The 24,271-nt window shown below is 40.8% G+C and overlaps 3 protein-coding genes across 6 annotated transcripts; 1 reads left to right on the forward strand and 2 right to left on the reverse strand.

Annotated features, from left to right (window-relative positions):
* Positions 1-875: 875 nt before the first annotated feature.
* Positions 876-12,155, reverse strand: RB195_005617 (uncharacterized protein; the record flags this gene model as incomplete). Of its 4 annotated transcripts, none has more annotated exons than XM_064178229.1 (27): positions 876-925; positions 989-1,136; positions 1,340-1,405; positions 1,539-1,625; positions 1,681-1,768; positions 1,828-1,937; positions 2,125-2,185; positions 4,457-4,486; positions 4,558-4,588; positions 4,650-4,700; positions 4,790-4,846; positions 4,983-5,137; positions 5,196-5,386; positions 5,464-5,610; positions 5,686-5,782; positions 5,850-5,934; positions 6,551-6,698; positions 6,755-6,922; positions 6,987-7,136; positions 7,196-7,285; positions 7,363-7,497; positions 7,631-7,708; positions 8,075-8,174; positions 8,240-8,296; positions 8,363-8,530; positions 10,298-10,486; positions 12,103-12,155. In XM_064178229.1, 27 exons carry the CDS (start codon positions 12,153-12,155, stop codon positions 876-878), a joined length of 2,790 nt encoding a protein of 929 aa, XP_064035297.1. The 4 variants fall into 4 exon arrangements, with proteins under 4 accessions (XP_064035297.1, XP_064035298.1, XP_013298942.2 ...); XM_064178228.1 differs by having other exon boundaries at positions 8,075-8,189; XM_064178227.1 differs by lacking the exons at positions 876-925; positions 989-1,136; positions 1,340-1,405; ... (4 more) ...; positions 4,457-4,486; positions 4,558-4,588 and having other exon boundaries at positions 4,650-4,846.
* A 9-nt stretch (positions 12,156-12,164) lies between these two features.
* On the reverse strand, positions 12,165-13,027 carry RB195_005618 (uncharacterized protein; the record flags this gene model as incomplete). The annotated part of the gene is made up of 3 exons (XM_064178230.1): positions 12,165-12,280; positions 12,402-12,459; positions 12,944-13,027. 3 exons carry the CDS (start codon positions 13,025-13,027, stop codon positions 12,165-12,167), a joined length of 258 nt encoding a protein of 85 aa, XP_064035300.1.
* Positions 13,028-14,583: 1,556 nt separating this feature from the next.
* RB195_005619 (uncharacterized protein) lies at positions 14,584-17,702 on the forward strand (the record flags this gene model as incomplete). The annotated part of the gene is made up of 4 exons (XM_064178231.1): positions 14,584-14,623; positions 14,683-14,861; positions 15,649-15,715; positions 17,650-17,702. 4 exons carry the CDS (start codon positions 14,584-14,586, stop codon positions 17,700-17,702), a joined length of 339 nt encoding a protein of 112 aa, XP_064035301.1.
* Between the last annotated feature and the right edge of the window lie 6,569 nt (positions 17,703-24,271).

The following is a 24,271-nucleotide window of genomic DNA, read 5'->3' on the forward strand; positions in this document are numbered from 1 at the left end:
TGTAATTTGGCGCAAAGCTCCTTCATTGTTACAACATCGCTCCTCTACGCTCAGTCACTAATATCGAGGAGAGCGATTCACCATTAAATTGGCTGACTTTGTAGTGCGCATAGATGGTCCAATGTGTTTGAATGCTTTCTGCATTTATTTTCCGATACAGTTCCTTGTGTAGCTCTTCCACATGAAAACCCAACTTTTGAAAACTTCATATTTCCCGTCCTAATGATCTCCCAGATTGACTCAGTGAGCGTTTTTTGCGAAGTTGGAGATCGTACTTTATTCCACAACTCATTTTAAAAAAGGCACGGCGAGTGGCTGAGAAGCGTCACGCTCAAACTACCTATTTGATGTTTTCAGAAAATACAATTTTGGTATTTCAAAGCAATGCACTAAACATTGCCCTATTTCTTTTCGAAACACCAAGACATTCAATATGAACCACAAAGTCAGAAGCATCGAGTCTAAATATCGCTGCTGTCAAGACTACGGATTTGGTACCATAAAAAAATATGGTTAAACTAAGCTCCAGGTCCTTTTAAACCTAAATAAGAAGAGTAGAAGAGGAAGATAACAAAAAGCGGATAGAGACTATCACACGGACTCAACGAACACCATGCTTACGCACCTATTCACCTATTCAAACAAAAAGGCGATTCAATCGATCGACATAGATTTGCTAACAGACAAGTAGATCGATAGAATGTAGAAGGATATGTCACATATGAAATGCAAATATAAACGCTTCTGCTACCAGTGAATAAAAGAATGCTGGAATTTCGATCACATTTATCTACAAACATTAAGTATCACAGGTATAAAGGAATAGCACAAGAAAAATCAATCGTATTTGATACAAAGGACCGTACAAAGAGAAATTACACCTCCGCCTCGATTGCTTCCCGTTTTTTGCTTGGACGTACTGTCTCTAAAAAGGATACTAACTCGTTTGAAGCTGCAGAAAAAAAGTAAAATCCACAAATGATAATGCCTTTCTGTATTTCCGGTAGGTCGTGCGTAGGAACATCGGGCAATTTAATGTCACTGTCTATCTGCGACGCCAGTAATTGCTCCAATTCTTGCTCGGCTTCTTGGACATCAGCCGTAGACAACTGACCACAAAGGAGCGTCGAAATCTCCTAGAAGCATATTTTACATTAGAAAAACCTTTTGGAACATATGACATCGCAGAATTTGAAGATTCAAAGCAGGATCAGGAATGAGCTTATTGACCATTTCGGAAATATGTTAGGAAGAAGAAGGGTTATTTAGAAAAAATAAATAAAAAGGACAACACAGCGAAGCATCAGGGAAAAAAGCCTGGAAAATGAGGTAAACTTGCCTCTTGGTATTCAGCTGCCTCTTTTGTCTCTTCCATAAGTTTCTCTATTTCATCAATGTCAAAGATCTGAATGCAAAATAAACACAAAAATGTGGGAGAAGAAAAGGCAAAACAAAACAAATAGGACAAAATGATCGCAAAGTAATTAGGAAAAAATTAAAGCAGCAAAAAAAAAACGAATGGTTGTTCAAAAGCATACCGTATTCATCTTCTTAAGAGCGTCATTTCCTTGTCGAAGTCCCTCGACTACCCTTTGTTGAATTTCGGCAAATTCCAGATCATGCACCTACAAAATTATAAGTTGTCACTGAACGTATCAAAATACTCTCAAAAGAAAATACCATTCTGTCAATATTGTCCAGTTGTCGCAAAGTCTGTTCGATGACATTTTCTTGGTATCTCTTCTTCTTCAAAAGTAGAAGCGCACGACTGAAAATGGTTAAAAGTGATTTCTTGAAGGAAAGAAATGATTCTGAATCATCACATACTCTTTTCTCCCTTCTTTGATCAGTTGCCGAGCTAATTCTCTCTCACGTTCCATACATTTTTCTTTTCTTCGAATGAACTGTTTGATCTTGTCTCTTTGAGTTTTAAGTTGCTGAAATAAAGTGGAGTTCATTGAGAAACTGTATTTTCCTTTTTTCACCTATATCATTGATGAACAGCAATACTGAACTAATGCAAGCGATCATTGGAAGAAATTCAAGGATGATCTTACAAATGAAAAGAATTTAAATAGTACTCAAATTCGAAACAAGGAAAGAGGGAAGTGTGGATAAACGAACCAAAATAGCTTGATCCTGTTCGGTGATTTCGCAGTTCTTTGGAGGTGAATGTGACTTTTTACTGAATAGACTACCCATTATAGTCTGTAAGGACCGTAATCATCACAATGAAACAAATGAATGCAAATATTAGACTCGAAATTTCTGGATTAACACTATTCTTCATCTTCCTGATAAATTGCATTGAAAGCCAAGAGGTTAGGTGGTGACTAGTGGCTGCTAAGTAGTAGGGTTCAACAATGATACAAAAAGGACGGGAAATAAACGAAAGATGGTAAAAATGCACCCTGAAACTTACGATTGGAAGCTGTTTGGTACTACATCCTAAGCCGACAGGCCGCTAAAATTTTGATAACAGACGAGCCTAAGCCCAAGAAAAAACGATGCAATGATCAAATTTCGCTTAGCAAAAAATGTAAGAAGAGGCGCATAGAAGGAAAAAGTTGACATGCATCAGTTCAATCATTTGTAAGTGTGTGTGTGTCATGTAGTCACTGTTTTTATCGGACAGCTGTTCACTGGAAAGTTACTTCAACGTTAAAAAGAATAATATTTACTTTCACTTCCTCTTCCTCCCCATTCTACGTCTTAACATTTTCAAACTATAGTTATTGAGCTTATCAAACTAATCATCAACAAAACACCTCTTATTAAGGGTCAATTCTAGAACTTGTAGTCACCGTCAACTATCCAGTTCATAATGGAAGTACGATGCAGCATAAATTAATGATACCCACACTAACATTTGATACCGACTATTTATAGCGAAATTGATGAAGTCGATGCTCCCAACTAGTCTGTTGTGAAAGAATCTCAAATTGTCGTGCTGGTAAAACGGAACTATTAGACACTAACTCGAAATAACGACCTGATGGAAGAACAGACACAAAACCTTCCGAGCTTTTATCCCTTCACAAATTGCATAAAAACAAATATCTAATCTCAGAGCCAAAAGTGAACAACATAACTTGTGATGCAAACGTTCCAGTATGGTTTGCAGGATAGACGGGATTATGCACTACCAAGTAGAGTATCCGTCTTCACACAAACTCTCCAACAACGAGCAACAGCGACGAGCGACCAGTGATAACAATAACTTCTAGACAAAATAATAATAAAGATAGTTATTTAACATCTTTGATGAACGGGGAGAAACTGAATAGCGAACGTCTGTTAGATCCACGTGAACCGAACAGAGATACATAATTCTACCCGTCTTAGTAGCCTAGAAAAAGAATAAACAGTTGAAGGAGGAAACAAGTTGCTGAAGAAAGTCAAGAGACTAAAAAATAGATCATAACCACTGCTTACAACAGAAACGCGATGACACATATGTAGCTACTCTTCAAAAAAACAAGTAGCCTAGCCAAGTAAATTTAACACCACTCAGGGCTTGAACAACAACACAATGATGGCCAAGTATTGGAGATCTCTTATGCGCAAAAAAAGAACGTTAATGAAAGTTTGTAGTCAGCAAAACAGATTAAACCAATTACTTGAAATTTAAAAAATTATATATAAAAGATAGACCTTGACAGAAATTCCCCGTAATGATATCCCAAAAGTAAGGTTTTCTACCAGATCTTTCGGAAACAAAGATGAATTTATAGGCTTCAAATGGATCAGAAGAGACTTGCTCTGATCTCTCAAATACCAAATCAAAGCTCCAGAAAAGGAAGCGAAGATCTCCAATAATACGGCTAACATTGCAACTAAAATGACTCGGTGTTTATGTACATTAAAGAAGCGTCAACGATTACTACAGACGAGGATTGCTCGGCGACGTAACAGTAACAGTAGTAGCAGAATGAACAGGGGCTTACTACCGGGATCACTCACGAACGGATATCAACTAGAATGGAACGAGGGAATACCCGCACGATAACGACACAAGACAGCATCATCAACACCCGTATCAGTGTACACACCGCGCATAGCATGGATTGAGGCATGAAGTGTGCACGTCACACCACGAGATCGGTGGGATACAGCGCGCAGAGACGGCAAAGAAGAAGACACAATCCAACGGTCGCCGACCGATAACACACCCAGACCATCCTGAGTGGAGCAAACAGACACAAGTATAACAGCTTACAAACAACGAGTCGTAAGAGAAGGAAAGAAAATTGAAGAGAAATGCCTAGAACATAACACATCGCGCACATTGTATGACATAGATAGATCGCCGACTTTTAGACGCTCACATGTACACACAAATTGAAATATCACTCACTTAAAGCTCTGAACACACAATAAAAACATGTAAGAAACGCTGATAATCATGAAGATGATGCAAAACACAGTCTCGACTTGTCGACAACCGAAAGATTACCAATAAATAACTTTCGCAGGTGTTCCACCTCTCAATAACATAACCTAGTACTAATAAGGAAAAAATACACACAAAGAGGTACGCAATTTGTAATTATAAACAGGGACAAAGAGCATCGGAGCGCTGCAGAACCTGAATCAAAGAGCTGATAAATTTCAGCGAAGGTCAGCGCCTCTATAGCTCTGAAGCTTACCTAGTTCTGCCAGTTGCCGAATCCACGGGCATTCGGATATGGAGGCTGCTGCTGGAATGAGGGAGCTCCAGGCGGAGGAGGGCCTGGAGGAGCGAATCCGTTGGCAGGTTGGAATCCGCCACGAGGTATCATTGGAGCACCAAAGCCAGGCTGTCCAAATCCTACAGGAGGAACACCATTGAATGGAGCACTGGCTCCTACAAAAAAAAAAAAGATTTTGTGATAACATTCACATTTGCTCAATGAACTAAGACAGTAATAATAATCAGTAAGGTAATCCCTCGGCCAGTACAACACTAATGATAAACAGCCTTGAATGAATAAGACAATCACCACGCGGGAACGAAGGCGGAAAACGGGTCTGTGTTGAGGTAAAACCATTCTGCTGCGGAGGAAAACGTGGGGGTTGAGCGAAACCATTCATTGCACCAATTGGAAATCCTGGACCAAAACCGTTTTGAATTGTAGGTGGAATTGCTGGTGGGCCACTGAAAAACATACATCACGCTATGAAAATAAATTTACAAACATATATTGTATGAAGACCTATATCCTCCACGATTCCCACCCATACCGGCTCCACCACCACGCCGCTGATCTGATCCACCAAAACGTCGGTTTATCGAACGATTGTTGCCTTGGGACCTTCCTTCAGCAGCCATTCTGAGGAGGAAATCCGGCACTTCCTTGTTGGCTTCGCTGAGCAGCTGGGACAAATCTCGAGCAAGAGCTCGATTCTAAAAAAAATAAGCAATATCATTCGCGAACAACGCACCATCATGACTTCCAAAAAAATAAGCTGTGAGCTGATTACCTTCTCTGTGAAAAAGCTCGTAGCTCGTCCAGTGTTTCCACAGCGACCCGTTCTTCCAATTCTGTGTACATATTCGTCGATATCCCCAGGGAGATCATAATTTACAACGTGCCGAACATTTGGAATGTCCAAACCTCGCGCCGCCACCTATTATGAAGCAAGTTGGTCACATACATATGATTGACGTCAAGACCAATATATTAGGAAAATATGTTCACGTACCGCTGTAGCGACAAGAACAGGATTTGTCCCATTTCTGAATAGCTCAAGATTTCGTTCCCTTTCGAATTGTTTCAAATCTCCATGAATTGCAACAGCACTAAAAGTTCATATGACGGCAGTGTGTGTCATCAACTCAACAAGGACAAATACTGATAAGTTTTTACTTGATCTGCTGCCGCTGAAGTGCGTAGGCAAGTTCGTTCGCTCCACGTTTGGTTTCAACAAATACAAGCACTAGTGAAGCATTTTCTGAACGAAATTTGCTTTCAAAAAACTGACAGTCACTTCTGATAACAGTAAGAAGGAAACCACATTGAACAGAGAGAGAATAGAGATAGAGGTCCCTTCTGGTAAAAAAAAAAAATGTTTCTTTCCTTTCCTTTCTTACCACTTCTTGCAGTATTTCTCAAACTGAGTTATTGGCATGAAACAGAAAATAGGAGGAAAAATTTAAAAAGGGGTATGCATATATAAAGTCGGCTCAAAACGACATGAAGCACAGTGCAGTTGCGTAAGCAGCTGCGCTTGAAACGGCGCTGTTGAGAAAGCGGTTGGAATCGACGTGGGACCATCATAAACTGCAGAAACGAATGATGCTAACAAAGATCCCCGATCAGTCCTAGCTGCTACGCTCCATCGCGCCATTTCAATCGCAGCCGCTTACGCAACTGCACCGTGCTTCATGTCGTTATGACTCGACTAAATATTAAATAGCTAAATAGTAATTAATTTAGGTGTAAGAACAACAGAAGAGGAAAAAGAACTGGGTACTATGGCATACGATTTTTGAGAGTTTGGCTAATACAATAATGGAGAAAATCCAAGAAGAGGATAAGATTGCTGTCTAATCAAAACTGTAAAATACCTTCTCTTGACAAAATATTTAGGAGCATTTTCCGTTTGTCGAACTCTTCCACCAACAAAACTTGCTGGTCAATATTCTCGGAGGTAGATCCTACTCGTCCTACGGCTAAGAACACGTAATTGGGCTTAAGAAAGTCTTGTGCAAGAGTCTGGAAATAGAATGGCGATGGATCAATTCGAGAAAGCACAAGTACTAAGAGCTAACCTGAATCTGCTTCGGAAAAGTGGCGCTGAACATGGCAGTAATACGTTCAGTTTTCGGTGGCATTCCTTGACCAACAATTTTTCGAATCTGTGGTTCGAATCCCATATCGAGCATTCGATCCGCCTCGTCTAACACCAGATAACGACAACCAGCTAATCCGATATAGCCCTAAAATACCGCTACAACAGATGACAAAAATTCAAGTTCAGAAGGAAAGATTACAAACACCAGCCTGTTCAAGGATATCTATTAGTCGGCCAGGAGTGGCGATGAGGATATGACATCCACCACGCAAGCGGTTGATTTGTTCCCGGTAATTTTCACGACCACCATACAGGATAGCAGTGATAATATTGGTACGATAGCTGAATTTCGCGGCTTCCTGAAAATCCAACCATACTAATACAACAAACTATGCCTGGTAACAAAACTAAATCGTGCTTTGTGGATCTGAATAGCCAACTCTCTAGTAGGAGCAAGAACGAGGGCAGCAGGGTAAAAAGTTCGTCGACCAGAGCTTGACATCATAGACTGAATAAGGTTCTTATAACGGTTACGAAAGCACCACATAAACAAAAGTATTCATAAATATGATAAATATGACATACGGGGCGTATCGCTTCAGGACCATTTACAAGAATATGGTGAATTATTGGGAGAAGGAATGCTGCTGTTTTTCCGGATCCTGTTTGAGCGCACGACATTAGATCACGGTTGCCAAGGAGAGTAGGGATAGAGTACTTCTATAATGTCAGACTAAATATCCGATTTATCATCCAGGTTTCACAACTTATATACTTAAAAACTATATATATATATATATATATATATATATATATATATATATATATATATATATATTGAACAAAGAAATACCTGGACGGGTGTGGGTTTTTTGTAGCCACTTTTATCCACGTTCTGCTGAATCCATTCATGCATTTTCGCATCGTTGAACTAAAGCACAAGCACTCAGAAACAAACAACAAAGTAGACTGCTTAATACTGATGTACACGTTTGAGGTGTTACTTCTACTTCTTTTATGCAACGAAATTCTAAACCTCATTTTAATTTTCTGGGAAAGTAAAGCCAGGAGTAGTAATCAGGTCTAAAACCAGAACAAACTGCAATGAGTTCTGTTAAAGTACGGCAAGGTACGCTGGGTCGATGTTCCTATGCTTGAACATTTGAGAAATATACAAAAGTAATGTAAATTCGATTACCTTATGAATTAGTATTTTAACCGATAGTTGGCGGCAGCATCAAAAGAGCACCGCTTTTCATATACTTAAATTAACGACAGTAAAAGTGTTCTGACTCACCGCAGTTATGGGATCAGGCGTGTTCTCACCGCTAACATCAACCGGAATGCTCTCGTAATTATCAAAGTTAATACCACTATTCATATTATTGAACAGTTGCCTGGAAACCAAGTTTCTAAAAGCAAACTTCATAAATGTAGCACAGAATTCACAAAAATATCTTACTTTTCAACGGAATCGGCACCAGCGGTTTGACAATTCCAATTCCCGGCAAAATCACCACTGCAATTGTCTTTTTAGTTTATCTGTAGGCGAACTGCCAAAGGTAGAATATGCGTACAGACGTACCAATTTTTATCTTTGGGATCAAATGTACCACCAAAACCTTTCGTCACGTAGCCGGCGGTGACTCCGTTACTATAATCGGAGTTCAAACCATTTATCGCACACTGAGGTTGCAAATACCCGTTTTGAGAGTACATGTTATGGTGCTGCGGGTGGTATCCGTTTTGATAGCTGAAACGAATCAATTTGTAAAAACACACACGAAATAGTGATGAAAACGGTTGCGTTTCCATTTTTAAGGATAAACTTCATTTCAGTACTCCATTATCTCTGATTTTCTATGACCTGAACAATACCAAAAGCATAAACTCCGAACAATCTACTCGGAATGAAGCTCTATATATGAGCAAATAACAAACTAAATGTTCATCAAATCAAAGCAAAACCCATTCCAAACTGAAAAGTTCTGCGGAATTTAATTCCCATAAGAAATGCGGGAATCATAAAACAACACTTTAGCTAACCAAAATCAAAAACAGCAGCTTTCGTAACAATGGCTATGCAGAATAGAAGCACGATAATCAGCGGGGAAACAAAAGTCGAGTTTTCAAAACCTCTGAATAGTTGAGTAACTTCCACTTGAACTGCAACGAGTTGAACATCAAAAGCAGATAAGTGCTTTTGTGCAATAGAAAGTAGTTTCTATCATAGGAAAAATTTGGGTATCCAGAACTGTACTCAGCAGAATTTTAAATTCTAATTCTGCACATTTTAGTGAATGATGGGCACTTTTCATAATGATAATACTAGCATTTCTGTACTGTAAGCACATTTCAGAAAAAACTAGTTCTTAAAGGCATCATCCCACAAATTTTGGGTGGTGCGGGCTTTAGGTGGGTTATGCCTATACGGAGTCGTAGATTATGGAGAGAAGAGTGATTCCGTCCATTTCTTCCTAATTGGCGTAAAAAAAACGGCCCGAAGATACGGCTTCGAGCGTTCCGGAGCGCTATTTTCTACAATGAGTTCGATTTGAGCGCGCCAGCCTTGTGCTCGCGCCGCATCTTCGGGACCGTTTTTTTTACGGCAATTAGGAAGAAATGGACGGAATCACTCTTCTCTCCATAATCTACTATCCCGTATAAGAATACTCCACTTGAAATCCTTTACCACCTCAGATTCGTGGAGTGATGCCTTCAAGCGACAGTCGAACTCAAATGGGTTAGTGCGTAGCTCCAGCAGCACACACCGTCAAATGCGCATTTGACGTTATTGAGCTGTGGCGATGAGAACACCAGCCGCAGTGATTTCTACTCTGAAGAGTTTTCAACGCAACTCGAATAGCGACAAAATCATGTCACGTATAAACAATGCCTAATTCTCAAAACGTTCAATTTTTCTGCAATAGGAAAAATTTGAACACCTTCTCAGGAGAAGTGCATCATCATTAACGCTAGACCGAGTTTGTTAAAGAATACTCATATTAAATAGTGTCATTATATTTAGCGCAGATGGAGTTCCTAGATGAATTCCGTCAGAGAAGACAGCTAATAAATGGTGATATTGTTAATTTATCAGAATGACATAATAATTCTGAAGGGCAGTTCGCAAAAAATCCAAAGGAAGTATTAGACTCGCACAACGACTCAAAGAGTACATATCAATGACTCTTTTCTTACTTTGGCCATCTCTGTTGTTCTTTCTTCATTTGCAAAACCGTCACACGAAAAACAAGTAAATTGGGAAACAATTCACAGCTTACACTAGCATATTTCAGTCACACTAATTTAAATCTGACTAGTACAGACAATCTGGAATAAACCCCAAGTAGTTGAAAGTGATCCATAATTTTGTGAACAACATTAAAGGGTCTTGTGAGAATAGCAAGTGAATCTCGGAAAAAGGTGTTTCGTCAAGAATATCAAAGCAGTCAGTTGAATACGGTTTTTCATGCAGTTTTGGCTGAGAAGTTTTAAAGCAAAATATCACTTCCTATACCTAGCAGGCGGTCCACCATTGGAGGTTGTAAACTGCATCGTTTGCGCATAACCCGGAGGTGGCATTGTGAATCCATTCACTTGCTGACTGCCATAATCGTAGCCGTTAGTGGCGGTCGCGCCTCCGCCACTGTTTCCAAAACCGGTAAATCCTCCTCGTGCTCCGATGGGAGAGAGATCCGCCCACTGTCTGAAGTACAAGAATATATGTATAGAAGTCGACTACTGAACAGCTGCGCCTATCTCATATTCAGGGGCGTTTTTCAAAAGCTCTTCTGTTTGGATGAGAAGTTTGCATAATCTCGAAGGAAAACGAAAAAAAACACTGCAAAACGCGATGTGGCGACCATTCGTTTTTATGCTCTTTCATTACTTTGGACCAAGAACAACCAAGTGTACTTTTGATAAAGACTGAAATCGGCCAATCAAGAAGGAGAAATCGCGGCAAAAACGTTCTCTGACTTCGCAACCGAATTCTGATTTTTCTATTCCGAAAACTGTCTGACATAAAATCTACCCACCTTGGTGCCACCGAATACAAAAGTAGAAAGAATTTTCATGGAAAATTAGCAACTATTCTGAAATATTGCAAAAATGGGCAAGTACACAACTTAAAACAGAATTCAACATATTGAGCGAAAGCTTTACTTTAATGTTTGAACTCTTCCGCCATCAAGTTCCTTAAGCTACGTAATCTTCTATACAATTTTTATACTTTACTAAAGATCTAAAAGAAAGAGCCTAAGTTCCGAGGAAATCAATACAAATCACTAGAAAGTGATAATAGTCCAGGTAAAGTGCGGAAGAAAGATCTTCTAGAGCTGTCGATCATACGGAAACGAATCTAAACACATTTGACTAGATTCCCACTATTTTCTGATTAAAACTAACTGCAGATGCACTGATAGTGTGGTATATTTTGGATTAAATTAGCACTGATATAACAAGAAATTATGAGCGTTAAGCATATAATTAGAATCTCTAACAAAGTACGGAAGTAACCCGTCAGAATGCGAAAGCACAATGTTACAGGCGCTTACGCAATCATCCAGCATTCAAAATTGTGTAGATCTCATATCAAACCATTTGGAGTGAAAAAATCTTTGGCAAACTCCTGTTTGTCGAAGATGAGCTAATCGCGTGTGTGCTGCGATAACTGAACTGATATGGAAAAAAATGGCAGTGAACACCTAGGTGGCTTTATGTGTTGTGATGAAAAACCAGGGAGAAATTTGGTTGAAATGTTCGGATTTGCACGAGAATAGGAAGAAATTACAAATAAAAACAACATCTTCTTCTTTACTACCTATTAATGAAAAAACTAAACAATTGTTTTGACCTCTCCAAGAAATCTAGGTTCTCTGATAGAGCATTTTGTTCGAAATAAATTGAAGTGGGAATGACGTCAAAACTGAGCATGCAATGCTTTCCGGTTGCATTTTAGCTCGCTCGCTTAACGACTTTGGATGATAAATGCAAATACAACGACAGGAACGAAAAACAAGAGAGACAGTCATTCAGTCACATAAATTCTCGAAGCAACAACTTGATTGTTGCTGTTGTTTCTTGTTCTCATAGTTTTTGATTAAAGAATAAACATATAAGGGGAAATGTGGATACAAGTGCAAGGCACTTATTCACTTAAAAGTAAAACAATTATTGTCGCGAATGTCGACACGTTTCTCACTCGCAATTCATTTGAAACGCGCAAAACCTCCCATCAAAGTAAAAGTGAATAAATCATTGATTTCATCCGGTAAAATCGATAAGGAATTGCTCTGCACAGCGACATTCAAGACCACTTACCCCGACGTTTGCGAACCGCTGTAGAAAGGTTGCTGGGCTGTGGTCGAGTTCATCCTGGATCGTCAGATTCCAAAACACAAACAAGCGACGAACTGCAGCCACACAGATGCAAACGACGACCAACAAGCACCAGGGCGCGACGCGAATAAAAATGGATTCGCGGAGAACCGCGCCGCTTCTGCATTTAAACAAACGATACGCCAATTCACAACACATCCTAACACGTCTGCGTCCCCAACAAACGTGTACTATCTCGTCGTTTACAAGTTAAGAAAGTGATGGATGAGGTTGATGCTCACCGAGTTCAGAGCTGGACCAGATCGTCACCAAATCGACCGCTTGAAGTCGAAGAGGGGTCTGAAACGGATCCTCCCTCAACTAGTGATTGTTTACTCACCTTTCTTGTTTACCTGTGCGTGATTTCGCACTCCACGCAGCAAATCAAAGATAAAAACAAGATTACGAGTGATTGTTCCGATACTTCATGAGGCACTGTTACTCCCCGTCGTCATTAGCAACCACTAGCAACTACAGCGAAAAGCGGCACTCACCAGGCAGTGATTATAGTTTCACGCGGTAACGAACCTAAGACGGAAAGGAAACAAAAGGAATTAGGACCTCTACTTGGGTCAGAGCGACATGCAGCAGGGTGCAGTTGCGTAAGCTGCTCCGCTCGAAGCGGTGCGGCGAACCGTAGCGGTTAGGATCGAGGAGGAACTCACGTTGCATCGTTACAGTTTGCGATGGTCCCACCTCGATTCCTACCGCTACGCTCCACCGCGCTGCTTCCAGCGCAGACGCCTACGCAACTGCACCGCGCTTCATGTCGTTTTGACCTTACCATTTGTGCTGCGACCCAGCTGTTGTGCTGCTGTGCTAAGCAGGGATGCTCATATCCTATTTCTCGTGAGACAGCTATAGCCATACTGAGGAGGAGATAAAACTAACCTCTGATTATAAAAGATCAAAAAGAGTAAAGTCAGTGGCGCATCAATCCACTTGGGATGCGCCGTTCTACTGAAATTCGTAATCGTTGAGGTTTTGGAACGCGTGTACAGTGAATTGCCGGGTCAGCCGACGATCAAGTCAGTGTTTTTGTCCTCCCAGGCAGGTGTGGTTCCAATTTATCGACCCGGAGGGATGAATGTCTTGGTTTGCACTAGGATGATTTCGAACCCATTTGGCTACAAAGGTCCTGACCTCTGTATATACAACATTACCATTCCAAACTAGCCTTCCTTTAGCAAACTTTTGAAAGAATTCTGAGTATACTCGGATGCTGATTATCTACCTGATGAGGTAGTTATTTTTTCCTCTGAAAATGGAACTTCCTTCCTTTTTTCAACAGATCTGAGAAGTACAAAAGGTATAGTATGGTCTGATGAAACCGACCTAAAGCTCGGCACAGTTGCGTAAGTGGCTTCGATCAAGGTGGGACCCTCGCTCGCTTGTCCCTGCAGCCCGAATAGAGCCTGGGAGACTAACTCGTTGATCGCAGGCGCTGGTCACACTGCTCATCGCATATAGGGGCCGCCAAATCCGCACGATGATTGAGCATTACTCCAAAAATTCCGTTAGTCACAAAACTGATGGGATTTCATACCGCTACGACCATCATTTTTTTTATTTCGGTCACTTCATTGAGTTCTGAATGATCGCAGTAGTACTCAACAAAACTAGTTTTTTCTTTTAGTTGTCAAATCAAATACGAGCGTCAAACTTATCCTAGATTACATCTGTTGTTTGGCAGACGGCAGAGGAAACGGTAAAGCTTTAAAAAGAATGTCTACCAGATCATAGTCCTACTAATTCAACTATTTAGTAGATCAGAGCTTTTTTGAACGTTTGGGTGCTGCTAATTGTAGTGAGCAGGCAATTTAGCATTAATTAAAGCAATATAGCGAAGAGACTAAACGAACAATGATCCATAGTCTGATAACTTCACATTGAACAGATCAGAACAACACATCAGTCGAAAAGAGAAATGTACTGGATTGGAGCCACTACCATCCTTTTGAGTATCGACAGTAGATCAAAGTGGCTGGTATGACGGTTTCTGCGGCCATTCCACAATACTTACAATACTTTTTGCTTCGGGACAGACATATAGTAGTGTAGTTGGTTGCAAAGGGATTTTGGCTACAGTTCCTGACTTTTGAGGTTGCGTTTATCTAATGGTTGTATTCTCTCTTCATAGATGGGCCAAAACGACATAAAGTTCGGTGCAGTTGCGGCTGCAGTAGAGGTTGGGATCAAGGAGGGATAATTACAACATGAGTGGTACTAGTAAGAGTGCCACGTCGATCCTACCGCTACGTTCCGCCGCACCGCTTCGAGCGCAGCCGCTTACACAACTGTATCGAACTTTTGACCCAACGAATGTCATAGTCAGAATGTGAATGTAGCTTTTACCGCTGATGTCCTCCGAAACTATTTACCGCCTCAATTAGCGTAGGCGTGATCTGTAGACGTCTATACGCGATGCTCAGCGGATGTACGTCCTCTGATAGGGTCTCCCAAGGTGAGAAGAACATCGACAACCCCGATATTCCGACTTTTCGAAATCGAAAGCCTAGTTAGGAGTGTACCACTGCCAAGATTTACCACCGTCTTGGCGACAACCCGTGGTGAAAGCTAAGCTCGCCATGACAGGGCTGCTTAGTATGGAAAAAAGTCAACTTGGCGCTCCAGTATACCGACTGTCTCACTACTCTTTACACTGCCCACTGCCGTCCCAGACGTCTGACGGTATGCAATCGGTGAGAGGCGATCAAATATTAGGTTGTTCAAGGCATCTTTGATTCTGGTTTAAGATGAAGGAGAGCATCTGTGTTCTGAAACAAAGAGGAAGGAAGTCGTAAATGACGTTTGGATACTCGAAGACTCTTTGATCCGAGGTGTTTGGCAAAGGAGGAGGAGGAGGAGGACCCAAACGTGGACTACGACCTGCTGCTCAGAGGACTGCGAGCTCAGAGAACGTGCCTTGAATGAAGGCACGCACAACAAACTTGGAACGATTTCCGAAAATCACCGAGGAATTAGATTAAGAATAAGAAGAAGAACTTTGAGGCTTGATCCGAATGTATCACACATTGAGCGGTTAGTAGCAAACACTAGCTGGTGAACAACTTTGCAGGAAGTAATAGAGGCAGAAGAAGATTCTAGAAGCAGCACAAAGAAGAGCAAGCCTAAAGAAGTGCCGCAGGGACCTCCGTAAAAAATATGATAAATAATCTATAATCCATCTATAATGTACAGCTAAAAGCTTCACAGAATCGGCACCTCCTTTCGTTGTGAGATAGAAATCATCACGAAGAAGTTCTACTCGGACCCCTCAGACACACACGACATCTTATCTTCAGAAAGAAAGAATCTCAGACCAGTAGAAGAACTCGCTAACCGTTGTTGTCCATAGGAAAGGTGATAGAGAGCACCTTGGGGAGCTACCGTCCGATGTGCCTGTTGAATATCTCGTACAAAATATTCACCAAGATCATTTTCAAGCGCATATTTACCATGGAGCGGTGGATGAAGCCCTAGCTCAAGACCAAGTTGGAACAGTCAAGGTTCCAGCTGCCTGGATCACATCCAGACCTTGTCGAGGTTCATAGAGGTTTGTCGGGTGTACCGTCTGCCCCGTGTCCGAACCTTCGTCGACCATGAGAAAGCCTTCGACAGCGTAGAAACGAATGCAATACTGTCAGTCGATCAAGGTGTGGATGCGTCATATGTGAGACTCATTGCTACCATAGATGCACTACGATAAACTTTCGCTACCGCCCTCTCACCATACCCATTGAAAAGGAGGTATGACAAGGCGACATTTTTCGCCAAAGCTGTTCACAACTGCATTACATTATATAATGAAGTCAACTGCTTGGGAAAAGGGGAGCATTTGTGTTGGTGGAAGATTCCTCTCCAATTCCTTCGTTTTGCAGAGTTGAAGGAAGCAGAGAAGAGGATAGGATTGTGAATAAATAGAAATAAGACACAATTCATAAACAGAGTCTCATGTCATTAAATATTTGTGGCATAATTTTTATGCCATTCGAAAGAGGATGTTTCGGAATCTCTTTTTGCTCAAGCTAATTTATATTAATTTTCAGATCATTAAAATGGAATTTGAGCAAAATGAGCATTTTCGACACCTTTCCTTTTGCTTTAAACCAAGGTTCAAACTCCACAAAAGCTGCTAGCCAGGAGTGATTCGAGAAAGAAATCGTTGTTTGTGCCCATGAGTTGCGCGGTGACGAACAAGCAAACCAGCGGAGATTGTGGCTCATTGATTTCTGGAGAGAATGGTGGCATCCGCACATTCAGTGAAGACAGGTCATCTAATTATCTCAATATAGCTCATCTACTAAATTCTCCGATAGCAAACTGGGAGATGGCGTGTAACAATTCTGTTTTTAAGACGGCCCTTTCTATTGCACTATGTGCAGCTCTAAATGATTCTCACGTCCAAAATAGAGAAAAAAGGTTTTGGAATCCTGAGTCACCATAACTATAGTCGGTGGAAGCGAAATGAAGCTGCAGTTGTGTAAGAGGCTGCAATGAGGGTAGGTGGAACTATTGCGAGTTGCAACGATGAGTGGCGGTAGCAAGAGTCTCCCCTTGTTCCCAACCGCTGCTCATCAGCGCCGCTTCGGGCGCACCCTCCTACCCAACTTCACTGGGCTTCATGTCGTTTTGACCAGGCTTTAGTTCCCGTCTTCATAATTACCTCGGAAGATCTCTCATTTATTCCGTCCATTGTGAACCATGGGTATCTCTCCTGATTCAGACATCCGCCTAGGATCATTCCTGGTATTCAAGTTGAAATGACCTGTAGAAAGCATGTTTTCCGTAGTTGTCAAATCTGGGGCATTGAAGTGTTCGAAAGAATCGGCTGCCATTTCATAGTCGTTCTAAGAAACTAATTTCACCTAGTTTCCTGATGCTGAGAGTTTCAAGCAAGAATTTCTCTTCAGTGTTCTCTATGGTGTTCAATAGGTGATGTCATCTTTTCTCGGTTAGTCCTCTCGCATCGTACTTGCTTGATTTTCTTTGCGTTCATCATTAAATTTTTGAAGGCAGCATATCCCGAAATTGATGGTGTGGAGATCGTACCACGAATACACAGGGGTGGGAGTGCATTCAGTTTGTGACTATGAACATAATCACTATCGATGTTGCTTGGTAATCTAGAAAAAAGGCATGGGAACAGCTCTGGTTGCATCGGTCCGCCTTACGACACAACTTGTTGTACGATGGAATGCGGTCGTCACCCATCGCTCGCAGTCCAACTTAAATGTATCCCGAATGAGCAACAGAAGCTCTTCAACCTGCAGAAGCGCAGATCGTGCTGCGGATTGCCATCCACTACCCATGCGCACTGGTCGCCATTCCCGTCCTCTTCCATTTCGATAGCCTAGACGACTCTAGCAGCCACGTCCTTGCTGACCTCGAAAAGTACAGTTTCAGGCATAATTTAGGATTTAATTGTAGTTCAGGCTAGTCCCAAGGGTACATAACTCGTATAGAGCGAAGAGAATGATTTATTTTCAGATAATTCAGAATATCAGACGATCTTGACGCGCTTCCGAGTGATTGGCTGCTGATCCTCCAAAGGATTTTGATCAGTTTCCAGTAATCTCTGTATGTGAGCTTTTACGGTCAGGTAAGCGGTTTGAGATCCTGTTTATTCGATGATTGTCCCAATTTGATGGATCTCCGCCGATCTTATTCTCTGTAAAATTCTACATTTTGGATGATTTGGATCTCTAGGAGATTTCTCCCCTTACATCATCAAATTTTGAGTCCTTGCGTTCTGCGGGACGCCCCTGCCAAATTTATTTTCTTGTGCATAAAGAGAAAGGCCGGTTGTATTGTCGGTTGAACCTCTTAGAGATGATTCATTGGTCTTATTACCAGTATTAAACTTCAATTGCTTTTTTTTTCGCCGACGCACATTCAGAGTATTTTATATCTTAGTTACTGAAAACCTTGTACTTGAATATTGGGTTCATAATTTAAAGGCATCACCCCACGAATCTGAGGTGGTGCAGATTTCAGGTGGAGTATTCGTATACGAGATGGGAGACTACGGAGAGGGAGGTGATTCCGTCCATTTCTTGCTAATTGCTGTAAAAAACGGCCCGGAATATGCGGCGCCGCACAAGACTGGCGCGCTCCAATCGAACATCTTGTACAAAATGGTGCGCCAAAACGAATGAAGCCGTGTCTTCCGGGCCGTTTTTTACGGCAATTAGGAAGAAATGGACGGAATCACTCCCCTCTCCGTAGTCTCCCATCCCGTATACGAATACTCCACCTGAAATCTGCATTACCTCAGATTCGTGGGGTGCCTTTAAAAGCGGGTTCAGAAGTAGGTGAAGCACTGCTGCTTGAGATGTACAGATGCTTTCGTGGACTCTTAGCAAGTGGTTTTTTTTTATTATGGAAAGAGTTTCTTCCAAAAGTTTAGTTGTGTATACTCAGATATGATCTGAAATGAAAGCGATATATAAGCCAAAACCTCTGGAAGTGTTTTCGAATGCGTTTGAGCTGCTGAAAGCGGCGCTCTGCAGCAATGTACGCGCTTCCTCCACCTGAAATCCCTCTTCCCTCTACCTTGACTCAATCGAAGTCGCACCGTTCGGATCTGATTGAGTAGATTCGGCGCCGCTACTGGATCTTTCTTTTCTTGTTGTATCTCATTCGCCGTTGGTGACAATCTGTAAATGGTGGCGGGGCGGCAGTCCACCAGGCACGCTAGTCGGTGAGACTGGTCAGTTTGTTTTCCTGTTTGGAGTTCGTAGGCTGTGCACTTAGAACGATATCGGAGGTTGGCAAGGAGAGAGGAGGAGTTTGGTGGAATGTGCGTTGCAATCCAAATATTCGAATCACCTCCGAGCCTTTGATGAAGATGAGGTTGTCCAAATGTGAGGCCACCAAGGAAGTTTGAGCAAAACTTCGCTGGCGCGAAAAGAGAACAAAAATCCAGTTCAGAACGGGGAGATTTTAAGGAGAAGACTTAGAGAATATAGAAATACTTCCCATCCAAGAATAATTCCTTCCAAAAACATCTACCCGATCACTCTCTTCAAGAGTAAATTGGCTTGAAACTTCCTTCCGGATATACTTGATAGTTGCGACATCTGAGGGTCACTTGCCGCCGTATTTCCTGGAAAGACATTAATTGATGATTTTGAGTCCAAAGACAAATCCGAAAAATGAGCACGGCTTTCCCCACCATCCGCACTTAATAGCAATAGACATAGATACGAAAGTGCCATAAACACGGGAGGCTGCACCTGAGGGTGCAGTCCACCTATCGATGTGGTCATTAAAGCATGTCATAAAAGAGAAATCCGTGCCATCGTCGACCTCTTCGCGAATGTCGCGCGGCGTGTTTTAGAGCGCAATAATGGAGTAATAGGAGTGTGTTGTTCACCGTCGTTCCTCGTACGCAGTCGCACTCAAAGAGACTGACTGAAAAGATACTCTGAGTTCTTTCTATACGTTCGACTCGTTTTCCTAGTTTTTTTTTCTGCTCGTTTGGACATTGTTTCACGACAGATTTTATTCCAAAAAAGTTATAATCAGACGATGCAATGAGGAGTGCAAGTACTTTTTCTACCCTCTATCTGTGAAGAAGAAGCAGTGGCGCTTCTTTGAGACGTGCCGCGGTTCTTCATCCATCTTCCAGAAGCGGTCAGCATTTTTGGACGTAGTTTGGAAACGTGTATTAGGTGTTTCGTTTGTTCAACATTGTTCCCGTCTTTACAAGTAGTTTTTTGTTGTTATGTGAAATTAGCCGACGTGCAGCGAAGAAATAAATATCCTAGTCCGACCATCACCAAGTCGTAGAACTGTTTACTTTCGTGTGATAGCGCATTATTAGGTTGGTGGGAAAACAATCGAAATTCGGAAGCTCTAATTTCAAATCCAAAACTAAAAGTCGATATGTAGCAAACGGATTTCTTTCAAAGCAAAAGACATCAGCAGCCGTACGCCGTTCTATCTATATCTATATCTATATCTCTATAGGATCTATTAAGTAATGTGGGTGACTGAGAACTTCGTAGCCCACCTCGCTCAATTTTTTGCATTTCTTGAATTTTTGTTTGTTATTAGACGGCCTCTGTGACTCGCCTGAAAATCCATTACTCCTTTCTCACCTTTGCGACTGATTTCAAATGAGCCGAAATTGTTGAGCCTGAAAATTCTCTAATGTTCGAGATGTTCTGGTCGAATTCCGTTTCTGTAATTTTTTTGGAGATGTTTTAGTTGTCATGTAACGTCTCATTGTCCGAGCGAAATCGCTGGGACCAAAAAGCGACCACAACCTCCCTCGTCAAATGCCCTGTTAATATTATTACCAGCCGATTCTGTGGCTGCATGGCCAACCTTGAACTCGTAGGACAAAACGTGGGGAATTTCTTCTTATGCGTGCTCGCAAAAAAATTCAATTTTCATTCAACACAAAGAATCTTGAAGTGAAAAAACATAAAAGAAAGGACGTATATCAATCACAACCAGATTAAAGTTTAGAATTAATGACTCAAGGAGACTTTTAAAATCAAAGACAAGGACAAGTTTCCTGAGTTTTGCTTATTTCGATTATTTATCATCAACCTGATGATATAATGATGAGATTCCGATAGCTGACCCACTGTAGTTCATCCTTCTTATCAAATATGAAATGTATTATGTTACATATTTTGATGTTTCCTTTGGAAATCTCCAGGTATAGGCTAAGAGAAGACAGGAGGAGATAAAAAAAACATAAAAGGAAGGGCGTGTATCAGTCACAACTAGGTAAAGATTTAGTATCATATGATACGATTTAGTATGAATTGTATGGATTTATTAATGTGTTCCAACACAGTACAGGCATAGTCGGAAGGAAATTTCCGAGGAAGTAGAAGGGGAGAGATTGCATACTATATTATTTTTCGCGACTGTTCCAATTTTTTTAATGATTTTTTGGTTTGACAGAGAATTTCTACGATACAGCTACAATGAGCGGTGCCAAAAAACCATTCCCTTCATTCAGAAAGTAGTTGGGTTCGGTTTTGTTTAAGAAGAGAAACTTTTTCCCATTGAAATAGCAAAGATTCTACTCGAAAAATGTATTTTCTGAACTGCAATATGCGATTTGGCCATTTGAAAGAATGCAGTGTATTTTTGGACTGAAAAATGTCAGAAAGTTCTAAGAGCAGCGCACATTGAGGAGACCAACTATGTGATCTTCGCCTAGGTGATGGAACTTTTGTGCATGTGAATGTGATTGAATGACAAAGGTCGTTTGCGCTATCGTTTCGTGAGATGTTGTTCGGTGTGTTCAACCAGTGTTCCCTGCCTTCTCACGGCAAACAAATGTCATTTTTCAGGAATGAGAGGTGAGTCGGAGAGTCTCTTCGCGTGTATGTATCCAGCCACCGATCATAACAAAATGATTGATTTATGAATGGACGCTGCGCTGTTTCTTGCTCTCCGCCGCTTGCTTCCACTCCCGCTCGCTCCATCAATCCGTCCATCCATCTCCGCCGCCAGCTGAGACGTACACCTGAAAATGCATTCATATTCCCAACGAAACGCTGCGTGAGCACTACTGAACCAGTCAGAGAGATTTTTCTCTACGGTGGAACAACAGGATTTGTCAAAAGAGCTAGGAATTGTGGCGTCTTGGGATCTGTGTAGCTTTCTGGGAAAGTTACTATCATCAGATCATCCAATTTCTTTCTTTGGTAATAAAGATAGCTCACATGTTGATGAGAATTTTTAATAGATTTGGAAGGTTCCTAATAAACATAACAATAAAATAAATAAAATTTGCTAATAATTTTTTCTTCGACAACCGCACAACTTTTGGTATATGCCGGAACTATGCGATTCTTCTCAAAATCATTCATTTCTTTGTATAAATGTGGAATATGTAGAAAAATAAGTAGAAACGTATAGCGGACTGCATAATATTTTATTGTATTTCCAGTATTGCTAAAATATATTTCTAATGGTAATATAATAATAGTGGTTTACACTTTAAGTATAGCTTTCGTTTCGTTCTCCTCAGCAAAGGCTTGTGATGCGTTGACGAGTAAATAAATAAATAAGGTGATGCATAAATAAACATGTGGCCGAGTCCGCCCGAAATGGAAACTGGATATTTCTGCTTAACTTTGCAATGAGGGTGAACCACATGACAAAATTATATATGTGCGCTGTAATTTATTGGTTTCTCGGGGTAATTTTCTGCTTTTTTCCAAAGTTGTTTCCGATCGAGATTTCTTCTGAACGGCTTCCGCTTCCTACGCACGATCAGGACCTGTAAACCTCCGCCTTATTACAGTGGGTGCGAGTAAGGCAACTTATTGAAAACTCCAAGAGATTTGCATGGACATTCCTTGAAACAGTTCCGTTTTGAAAAATTCTTCGGGCTAATACTGCCTGAAAAAATATCTTTGATCCAGAAAAATCCTACTGGATGGATAATAATAGTCTTAACATGACTTCAGAGTTAAGATTAAAATTGGCGTCGGAATTTTCCTTTGTACAAAATTACAAATTCCTGCTGTAGTAGAATACGTCGAAAATTCTATCTCTTTTGAAGTTGTCTCAAATCTGCTAATACTGAACCTGTGGAGCTAGGAGCTCTTTTCCTCGTTTCCTCAGAGTATTTCTCAGTGTCCCTATCCCAGAAGGTTTACTGACTTGTTGCTAATGTTATTCGTGTGAATTGCCCCGTTTTGTTATTGAATCTATCAAACAATGTGAAATTAGCCGAAATCTAAGAATTTAGTATAATTTTTGGAAATTTTGTTATATTATACTACATACACATGTGCATTATAGGACGAACATGAAAACATCAATGAAGAAGTAAATATGTTCTTGATCTGGGTATTTTATTGATCACTCGCACAAATCCGCGATGGGTGAGATCCAGATGCTATCTGCTATTGCAAAAATCTCTTTAAGAAGAGAAAGCAGACAGTTGTGGAAAATCCTGGGAAACGAAACTCCGCTCGATTTCACTTTCGCTTTGCAATGATGACACATTGCCTGCGGTAATTCATTGTGCTGATAAACTTACACTCGACGGAAAAACCGATAAAAACGAACTAGGGCGCATCAAAGAATGATAAACTGCTGTTATTTTGCAGTGAAATCGCTTGAAAACAACGGTGGGAGAAGGCACTTTGCGAGCTCGAACGAGTACCGTCAGGAAATTTGCGACGTTGGTGGGAGATTACTGAAGAAATCACTAAGCACACATAAGATCTGGTCTGATTGCTACCGTAGTCGCAGGTCTTATAAGAAAGTTGAAAAAATGACGACATTTTTTATAGGCCTTATAGATGGCGAGGTCTCGTATACGGGGAATTAGGGTAGTTGATTGCTTGTCACTTATTTACTCACTGTGTATCTTACCTATTTGTCGAGCTGTTTGTTTTTCGTTTTTTATTCATGACTCGATTTGTTTCTATCGTCAACAGCAACGAAATATACATGTTCTTATGAGAATTGAGTGGAAAATCGTTGAGAACAGAAGTTTCCGTTTGCTTAGAAAGTTCTCTCCTCTCCGTCGCCTTTAAAAATTTAGATGTGAAGGTGGCGTACAAAGAGTGATAGGCCTCTCGGAAAGAGGAAAGAATTCAAGGGAAAAATCCCCTGAGTCAGTTGATTTCGTCACAAATTAATTCAGCCATTTTCGGTTAGTATTTCTCTTTGTTGCAATTTTGAACGCGTTTTACATAAATGGCATTCTCTTTTTGTTTTTTTTTTCCTGTTTTTAATGCCGTTTTTCTAGTAGCATGGGGAGTTTTCCCTGTTCTCCATTTCCTTTCTCTAAGAAGTACTTAATAATAAATATCCAATAAGTAGAAAATAAATCTTTAAAAAAACTTGGCGTTGCCGTCCTTTTCTGTAGCGACGCCTTTTGCGGTCCAAGTTCTCTTCTTATCATCAGGAAATTATGAGAGAAAATTACATTGTGTATAAATGCTGCCATAAATAAATATAATATATGGTTGACAAGATTTAGTTTTAATTTTTTTTTTTTTAGAGGATGGCGGTCAGCCAAAAGGTGGCCAGGCATGTACTACTCTGTACTCAGCTACTATGACCTCGAATTAGTTGTGTTAAATATGTTAAATTTCCACTTTTGACATTAAAAATCGAT

Source organism: Necator americanus, chromosome I, assembly GCF_031761385.1.
Source record: "Necator americanus strain Aroian chromosome I, whole genome shotgun sequence".
In the NCBI taxonomy this organism is placed as follows: Eukaryota; Metazoa; Nematoda; class Chromadorea; order Rhabditida; family Ancylostomatidae; genus Necator; species Necator americanus.